This window comes from Dipodomys ordii, unplaced genomic scaffold (assembly GCF_000151885.1).
Source record: "Dipodomys ordii isolate 6190 unplaced genomic scaffold, Dord_2.0 Scaffold40, whole genome shotgun sequence".
In the NCBI taxonomy this organism is placed as follows: Eukaryota; Metazoa; Chordata; class Mammalia; order Rodentia; family Heteromyidae; genus Dipodomys; species Dipodomys ordii.
In genome coordinates, this window is record NW_012267256.1 from 1,299,932 (window position 1) to 1,309,651 (window position 9,720).

Genomic DNA, 9,720 nt, shown 5'->3' on the forward strand with positions numbered 1-9,720 from the left:
ACAAAGAACCTGAGCCTGTTAGGAATGCACCCTGCTCGAGCCACATGAGCCCTTTCCTCTTTACAACTTACTCTAGGGTGGTATCACCTCGTAGATTTAACTTGCATTTCCCTCCTAGCTGACGACGGCTTTGAACCCAGTACATCAAGGGTTCTTCACAAAAGTAGCTTTCTAAAACATTTAAATCAGGCTCTTTAGTCCTGGAGCTCTGGTCTTCATCAGAGCCCCTAGGGCCGAGGAGGGGAGGAGGCGCAGCGGGACGGTGATGGTGCGGGAGAGCTAGGCCTGGTAGCTGGGCTGACATGCAGAACTGACCTCCGTTTCTTGGAGCTGTGCCTCCTTGTCCTGGAGCCTTGCCTGCTCCGGGTATCGTCCTCTCCCCTCTAGCGTGTAGAGGGGGAACTGTTCACGCCAGTGTACCGCTTGATGTGTTGATGGTCATTGTGAAATGATGTTCGCAGGTCTGTCACCTTGCCGTCGTCAGGGTGTGGCGAGTGTGTGTTGAGAACACTCACTATCTACCTTCTACCTATCATCGCCATCCTATATGTGAGCCTTCTAGAACTTACTCATCCTGTATAAACCCTCTGTCCCTCTTTCTGTACCAGTGGCCCTTGTGCTTTCCTCTGTATTTGTGTTTTAGGATTGACATACACAGGGGGACCATGGAGTATGTCTTTCTTGAATCTGGCTTATCTTGATGTCCATGTAATCACAAAACAGCGGTGAGGTTTCCTGCCTTTTTTGTCTACGTGTGTGAATGTGCGCACATGTTACACATGTTACACACTAGCAAGGTTTCACATATGTAGTCCAGGCTGGAACTTCTGTGGTCCTGCTTCAGCCTCCCCAGTACTGGAATTGAAGGTGTGTACTCCTGTGTCTGGCCTTTTTCCTGCTTTTTAAGCGTTGAGGCGTATTCTTGTGAGTATATATACATTTTCTTTATCCACAATCATGCTGTAGTGAACTTGAGAGTGCACATGTCCCTTTGAGACATCTCCTTTAAATATATGACAAGTGAGATTGCTGGCTTATGGGGTAGTTGTATATTTAATTTTTTGGGGAACTTGTATAGTGTTTACCAGCTCCTGGGCCACAGCACGGGGTTTATACGTGCTGGCCTTCTGATACTAGCCGCCATAAGAGGTGGTGTTGATTTGTATTTCCTTGATGACTGTGATGTGGAGCATTCTCCATAGACTAGCTGGTCATTTATATGTCTTTTGAGAAATGTCTGTTTAGGCCTTTCTTCCATTTATTTAGTGGAGTTATTGTAGCTTTTAACAAATACTGATTTCTTTTTTCCTGTCGCTGTTGTGTTCAGATGGATGGTTTGCAAGTGTTTTCTCCCCTCTGTCGGCGGCCTGGGCACTCGTGTATTTAGTGGAGGTCTTTCAGCACATTGTTACTTTATTTTTTATGATTGTTTTCAAGTGGCTGGAGAATTCTTGGCCCGCCGGCAGTGTCTCCCTGTTTATCACCCGTGGCCCTCTTCTGGAGAGAGGCCATTCACATAATGGGAGGTTTCCAGATAACTCCTGGAGTGGAGTCCTTGTGTGGCTGCTGCCGGAGGCCCTTCCCACTTGTTTATGCCGCAGGCTCCCAAGATAAGAACTGAGTGCTTTACAGACCAGGCAAGTAGCACCAGCCAAGGAAGAGTGATTTGGAGAGAACTGTCAACAAGGCTGCTTTTCACATTTTTGTCCCCCTTGAAAGTGTTTACATACTGAGTGCTATAAATGGCACTTACTGTCGCTTGGCTTTGGAGATAGAGGCCCCTTGGTGGTATCAGTTTAGGTCTGGTTGGGTTCAATTTGCAATTTTGTTAACCAGATTTTTCCTGGGGGGGGGGTCACAAAGTACATTCAGGTTTTGGAAAATGTTGATTTCAGGGCCTCCCGTCTGGTGTGGGAAAGGCGGGCCTGGGGTCTGGACGAGGCCTCCCCCCATATATAGCCTGCTCTGTGGTGATGAGCCGCGCGCTTCACCTGTGTTCCAGAGGCAAGAGTGTGGAACTCGCCACGGCGGCCCACCCCTCCGGTTGACCGAGTCAGCTCCACTGTGGAGCATGATTGACCCACTCTGCGCCAAGTGGCCTGCCAAGTGTCATTCTGAGTGCGTGGCTGTTGTTTGACATGGATGAGGTTACTTCATTCCTTGTGGGTTTTCAGTATCATTAACTCAGGATTCGGTGTTTGCTTTTCTTGTCTCTGGGCCGATTCAAATTGTTTCCCTTACAGCAAGTGCATTTGTCTATCCTCAAGCCTAGCATCAGAACACCATGTGAAAGTTCCCAGTGTAGCTCTTTTCTAGATGGTTTAATTTTCCACTTGTGATTGGGATCAGCTTTAGAAAGCAGATGTTCATTTTTTGAGTTGTGACAAGGGACTTGGATGGCGATGAAGGGACAGACAATGCTCTAATGTTGAAAAGTATTTTCATTTTTTAAATAGCGGTTTGGCAAACCTGATGACCGTGCATTCTGATGCAGCGGGGCCCGTTCCAGCCCTGACTGCCCACACTCGCAGCCTCGCACAGCTGACCGTTTGGTTCTCTAGTGGAGAGCGTTTCTGAACATGGCAGGGTGTTTAGCATCATCCTTGGCTCCAGCCCGCTAGATGCCGGCGGAGTCCCTTCCCACCCTCATTTGTGACAGCTACAAATGTCTCTAGACAGTGCCAAGTGTCCCTGGCACATGGCTCTATTTGAGAACCACTAGTCTAGATGGGTAGCCTGAGGAATCAGCAGTATTGCTAAAAAACATAACTGCTCATCAAAAATGGCTTTCCTTTGCCACTTTTTTTTTTTTTTTGCATTTCTGAACCTAGTGCCTTGTGATCTGCTACAAACTTCTCTTGCAGTACATTATGCACAACTTTGCTTATGCTGTAGTATGAACTGTTAAAGATTCCTCATTTGTTTTGAACTGATGATGTAAAGGCTGAATTTCCCCCATCCTTGCAGTCATTGTGAGATTTTAGTCTGTGGAAAACAGATGCCTGTAGATCCCAAGTGTCCCCTTTGTCCTAGAATAAATTCTAAATAAATCATTACTTTCTTGTGCCAATACTGGCTTGAACTCAAGGCCTCAAGTTCTTGCCTAGCTCTTTTGCTCAAGGCCAGCACCTGAGCCACAGCTCCAATTTCAGCTTTTTGCTGGTTCATTGGAGATAAGAGTCTCATGGCCTTTTCTGTCCGGGCTGGCTTTGAACTGTGATCCTCAGATCTCAGCCTCCTGAGTAGCTAGGGTTACAGATGTGAGCCACTGGTGCCTGGCAAGATTTGTGCAAAAGAAAAGGGGGAGGGGGGAGGAGGAGCAGCCTTCAAGATCCCCACCCAAATCCCAGTTACTGCTAATAATGAGGCAGTGAGCTCTTTTTCAGAGGGCTTGGAGAGCCCGCAGAAGGGGGGTTCCCTGGGACCAGTTAGGCTGTTGCTTGTCCCCATTGGTGGTTATGAGCCTAACCATTGGTTTTAACACACTTCACAGCTGTGGTGGAACCCCGTGGTTACAAAACACAGCCCCTCTTCCAGTTCACCTTACGGAGAGGTAACCTGGGATTATTTTGGGGAAATCTCTACTTCCTCTGTGTGTCCAGATAGCACTGGAGTACACGTTTGCCCCCACCCGAGTTACCACCTCTGGTACCTCTTCCGTGGCTCCATTCTGGGGATTTGGGGGCGTGGAAACGCTGGGGGCGGTGGACGGGTGGCACTCACTGTCATCAGCCCCTCCCCCTGCTTGGCCTCTCTCGTCTTCCTTGAATCAGTGCCGTGCTTAATTACCACTGCCCTTGCTGTGCATGCCTCAGTGCTCCCCTCCCGAGGCCGGACGCAGCCCTGCTCCCCCCGTGATGATGGTAATGGCTGCTTGGGCAGACCTGTTCCTCACCCTCCTCCAAGCGCGTGTCTGACGGCAGGTGTCTAGTCCCTAATTACGTGCTAATGAGCGTGCCCAGTGGACCGTGATGCTGCTGCCAGCTTCTTTGGTTTTATGCCTCACTATTGCCGAGCTCTTAAAAGGTGACAGAGCAAGAATTAGTGTCTTTGGGATGACAGGAAGGTGCTTTCACAGGTGAAGAAATCGTTAGTGTGATCTCAGATGGTGAGTGAGTGGTTTATAAATACGTTCAGGGGATACCGTTAATACCCTCTGCCCCGGCCTTCCATCCCTCCTTTCCCATTATCTGCTCTAATTACAGCTGGGTTCTCGTGGGAAGGAAAAGATGGCGATCTCCCCAATTTTTTAACAGTGCTAGGAATGGTGGAAATTTTACTGCAATATTAGAGCAGGTTCTGATTTCTGTGTGTATGTGTATAGAAATGTACATGTATACATGCCTTTCCTGGGGCTGGAACTCAAGATCTGAGTGCTGTCCCTAAGGTTTTTGTTTGTTTGTTTTGCTCAAGGCTAGTGCTCTACCACTTGACCCACCCACAGCTCCACTTTTGGCTTTTTGATGGTTAATAGGAGATAAGAGCTGCTTGGAACTGCAGTCCTCAGGTATCAGCCCTCGGAGTAGCCAGGATGACAGCTGTGAGCCGCCAGCCCTGAGCTCTGGTTTTTTGTTTTTTTTAAATGACTGTTCTGGTGTTTGAACTCTGGCCTGGATGCTGTTCCTGAGCTTTTTCGCTCAAGGCTGGACCCCTCTACCACTTGAGCCCCAGCTCCCTTCCATGTTTTGTTTTTGCTGGTTAATTGGAGATGAGTGTCAAGAACTTTGGCTTTGAACTATGACTCTCAGATCTCAACCTCCCGAGTAGCTGGGATTATAGGTGTGGGCTACTGGTGTCCATTTGGCTCTGATTTTCAGCATGGTGTTTTTTTTCATACTATTGAGGTTGCTTTGAGCATGTTTGGGATTCAATTAAAAACAGTGGTCTGAGTGGAAATTACTAAAGGTCTTGTGTGAAGATTTAATATATTCAGGACCACACAAGGAGGTAATAAATTAAAAAAAAAAAGAGTAATTATCCCAGGGAGGTAAACAGATCAGCTGAAAATTTTTCTCACATGAAACCTAAGGACTGAACTCTGTGTTTCTGGATCTGCAGTGCATCTGGTACTGTGGTGAGGGGCACTTCCACGACGCTCTCTGGATCTGTACAGCGTGCTTTTAACTACAGTATACGAGAACAGGGTGCCGTTGGTGTGAGCAGTGCGTTGAGTGTGTCAGAGCTCCACTCTGGACACTTGAGCCGGGACTTCCTCTCACACACCGAGTGGAAAGTACTTTCCTTGTTAGGGTGTTTTGTTTTTTGGTGTTGGTTTTATGGCTTGAACTCAATGACTGGGTGCTGCCCCTTAGCTTTTTGGCTCAAAACTGGTACTTTAGCACTCAGCCAAAGCTCTCCTTCTGGCTTTGGTGGCTACTTGGAGATGAGAGCCTTACAGACTTCCTGCACAGGTTGGCTTTGAATCTGATCTGCAGATCTCAGTCTCCAACATAGCTAGGATTATAGGCGGGATCGCCAGGGTACCACCCGGCTCCATCCTATTACTGGAGGTCAGGGAGAGAGAGTCGCCTGGTAATCAGACGGAGTCAAGCAGTGGTTACCAAATGGTGGTATGGGCACCACAGCCCCCAGCCCACCTCCCAGTCCGAACGAGTTAAAATCTGTGATGTCTTCAGTTTAATGGCTTTACTGGATTTCATCACTGGGAGACACTTTAGCGAGATGCATCTCACCTGCAGGTCTGACGCACTTCCCAAGACTTGCGTAATAAGAAGCCATGTACTGGGGGTGGAAATCAAGACCAGCTTTTTTGGGGGGGGGGTTCAGTAGCCTGAGTGGGTGAGAACTTTTGATGAGCCAAAGGGACGGGACTAATGTTGTTTTCTCCTTCTCTCTCCTCCCTTGTGACCCATGTTCCACCTCCTGTTCCTTTCGTTCTCTCTCATTGTGTGTTTTCTCCCCCCCCCATGCTGTCTTGGCCACCACCACCTCCTCCCCTTGTCCCTCCCCACCTCCTTCCCTCCCCGTGCCCTTCCTCCCCCTCCTCCTCTTCCTCCTCCTCCTCCTCCTCCTCCTCCCCCTCCCGTGTCACCAACAACAACAGCAGCAGCAGCTGCAAGCTCAGCATCTGTCCCACGGCCACGGGCCCCCGGTGCCCCTCACGCCCCACCCGTCAGGACTCCAGCCCGCCGGCATCCCGCCCCTGGGGGGCAGCGCCAGCCTTCTCGCGCTGTCTAGTGCCCTGAGCGGGCAGTCTCACTTGGCAATAAAAGACGACAAGAAGCACCACGACGCAGAGCACCACAGAGGTGAGAGGCCGGGCAAGCCAGATTAGGACCTTGCCCTCATACCCAGACAGTACCGCAGGCTTGCGTGCCTCGCTACCCAGACAGACAGCAGACAGTGAGATGAGGAGCGGTCGCCAAGCGTCCCACTGACTCGGCTGCGCCCTGGGCTGGCAGGGCCGGCGGGGCCGGGGGCTCTCCGCCCTTAGATGGCAGGCACCCTTGACATCCTGGCAACGGCCTTGTAAATGCCACGGCCCGCACCGTGTTACGGAAAACTGTTCACCGCTTCATTGGGTGATGTCAAAGAAAGTGATGTTGTGAAATGGGGCGAGATAAGAAGTTAAAATTTGAAAGCGAATGTGTTCAAATGAAAGGTTTGATAATTGCATCTGTTACTACTTAGTTTCATAGGCTTTAATTCTAGTATGCATTAAATATTGGGCAAAATTGCACTTGACTAATTTTTTTGGAGAAAAGTAATTTATTCTGTCAAGAAATAAAAAAATAGGCTTTGTGTATGGTTAAACTGTAAATCTTATGTTTACAAAATACTGTAATTTTCAGGAAATCACTGTATTAGGAATGTGCAATGACTTATATAAATAAAAGCCATTTTAAAACTGTTGGGGCCTGTGTTCTAATTACTCCCCCCTTTTTTTTATTTCTGTTCTTGCCTCTGTGTCTGAACGGGCATGTCTGTGCGTTTCTTGGTAACCTCGGGAGCAGACAGAGAACCGGGCACAGTAAGTACTCAAGCACCCGCTGCACACAGACACCAGCCCCCAGCGCACCCCTCCACACACCACACTGCCCGGCCTGCCCTGCCCGGCCTGCCCTGCCCACACATGTACACTTCCTGCACACCGCAGTGACCTGGGTTTTTCCTTTTGTCTTCTTCTAAAAACTTTTTTTTGGTGCTGGTCCTGGGGCTTGAATCAGTGCCTGGGCCTAGTCCCTATGCTTTTTTTTTTTTTTGTCTGCTCAAGGCTAGTACTCTTTTATCACTGAACCACACCTTCACTTCTGGCTTTTTGGTGGTTAGTTAATTGGAAAGAGTCTCATGGATTTTTCCTGCCCAGGCTGGCTTTTGAACTCTGATCCTCAGCTTTCAGTCTCCTGAGTATCTAGGATTACAGGTGTAAGCCACGAGCTTCTGGTAAACCTTTTTTTTTTTTTTTTTGCCAGTCCTTGGGCTTAAGCTATGGACCTGGGGCCTCGGCACTGTCCCAGAATTTCTTTTGCTCAAGGTTGTCTACCACTTGAGCCACAGCCCCACTTCTGACCTTTTCTGAATAGTTTATTGGAGAGAAGAGTCTCACAGACTCTTACCTGGGCTGGCTTTGAACCGTGATCCTCGGATCTCAGCTTCCTGTGTAGCTAGGATTACAGGTGTGAGCCACTGGTGCCAAGATAAAACTTTTTTTTTTTTTGTGACTGTTTTCCCTCTGTTTACAAAACAGAGGTGCATGATTGGAAGTGCATGATTCAAAGTGACTCAAAGATAAAGCTGTTTACTGTAATGACTTAGTTGGAAATAACACTTATCTATGTGCATTTCTGGGGGCCTGCTGGCCTACTTTAAAAAACGTGTTTGTCATTACTCATTACTCGTCAGTCTGATCTTAATTCAGCTTTGCTGGCTAGAGTGACCGTCAGTATGAGAAGGTGGTTGGTAGCATTTCAGTTCTGCCTGGTCCCCTCATCACCTTCTGAGTTGCTGGGTACTCACTTCTGTGTTACTTATATGGTTGTTTTCTGAGTGTGAACTTGAACTTAAATTTATCTTAGACCTAAGACTGAGCATATGAGCAAACAAAAGTGAGGAGATTCATAGTATGGCTTGAGAGCCTGTCATTTTCTCTGATGCTCTGACACATTGGAGTAGCCTGTGGGCTTTCCATGATTCTACCAGGTATCTCTTGTGGGAGGTTTACAGCCAGAGTGCATCTTAAATGTTGTGGAGAGAAAGGGAGATCGTTCCTGCCTCAGCAAGGATAGCATCCATCCATCCATCTATGCTTTTTTTTTTTTGGGGGGGGGTCAGTCCTGGAGCTTAAACTCAGGGCCTCTGCACGCTGTCCCTGAGCCTTTTTGCACAAGGCTAGCATTCTACTAGTTGAGCTGCAGTTCCACTTCTTTTTGATGGTTAATTGGAGATAAGTCTCACAGACTTTCCTGCCTAGACTGGCTTTGAACCCTGATCCTCAGATCTCAACCTCTGATTAGCTAGGACTACAGGAGTGAGCCTTTGACACAATTGCTGAACTGGCACACATGCAGCCGTATGGCAGAAAGTGGGACACTGAATAGTTATTTTTTGCCAGTCCTAGGACTTGAACTCAGGGCATGGGCGCTGTCCCTGAGCTGCTTTCTGCTCAAGGCTAGCACTCTACCACTTGAGCCACAGCGCCACTTCTGGCCTTTTCTGTGTATGTGGTACTGAGGAATGGAACCCAGGGCTTCATGCACGCTAGGCGAGCACTCTACCACTGAGCCATCTCCCAGCCTGAGACACTGAACTTTTAAAATCATTACAGTGATGTCTTGTTTTTTGGTAGTGGTGGGGATTGAACCTTGGGCCCTGTGCAGGCTAGATAGCACCCTAGCCTGGAACTACTGCTTCAGCCCTCATACTTGTGTGTGGGGAGTTTGAGGGACCGAGACAAATCTTAGCAGTTGGGAACATTTTGGGGGTGCTTCTACTCTGCCTTCTGTGTAAAATAGCAGCTAGATTTTGTTTTTAAATGGTCTTTGCAACAGATGCTGGTGTATATGGAGTGTGGTCGTGCTAGAAGTGGGTGTGAAAGGAGGGAGTAGCTCATTTTTAAGCTCACCTGAGTTTTCTCTGAAGCGGGTTGTGCGGGAGAAGGAGAAGTAAGTTACAGTTAACCCTTCCCTGCTAGAAAAATATAAGTAAACTGGCTTTGATTGATAGGTCTGACCTTTGCTGTTTTGCTCTTTCAAGGTCCTGTTGGATTATCATGTGTTCTGCCCTGTTCATTCAGTAGAGCTAAAATCTAACCCCGCATACAGAGCACTGCAGGGGACAAGGTGCGCAAAGCCTGCGCTGCGTGTTCATCTTTTACATGGATTATTAGTTTAATTTTTACTTGTTCCAGGGCTGAAGGCCAAGTCCTACTGTTCATTCAGCTTGATTGCCCAGGCCAGAACTCCAGGCCTGGGTGCTGTCCTTGAGATCTTAGGATCAAGGCTAGTGCTCTACCACTTTGGTTAATTCGAGATGACTCTCACAGACTTTGCTGTCCAGGCTGGCTTTGAATCGTGATCCTCAGATCTCAGCCTCCTGAGTAGCTAGGATTTCAGGAGCGAGCCATTTGTGTCAGATTTATTTTTATTTTGCTACTGTTGCTTCCTTCCTCCTCTCTCTCCTCTCCTTCCCTCTCCTACTCTCCCTTCTCCTTCAGGCTTAGGAGGTTTGTCTTCTCTACCTGCATGCCATGCGGCAAGAGCA

The 9,720-nt window shown here is 48.3% G+C and overlaps 1 protein-coding gene across 1 annotated transcript in view; it reads left to right on the forward strand.

Moving 5' to 3' along the window:
• The window catches only part of Tle1 (transducin-like enhancer of split 1 (E(sp1) homolog, Drosophila)), a 109,116-nt gene that overhangs the window by 48,791 nt on the left and 50,605 nt on the right, over positions 1 to 9,720 (forward strand). The window contains exons 5-6 of the mRNA XM_013018474.1: positions 6,065 to 6,269; positions 6,975 to 6,991. Coding sequence (XP_012873928.1) covers positions 6,065 to 6,269; positions 6,975 to 6,991 — 222 coding nt within the window. The remainder of the gene's footprint in view (positions 1 to 6,064; positions 6,270 to 6,974; positions 6,992 to 9,720) is intronic.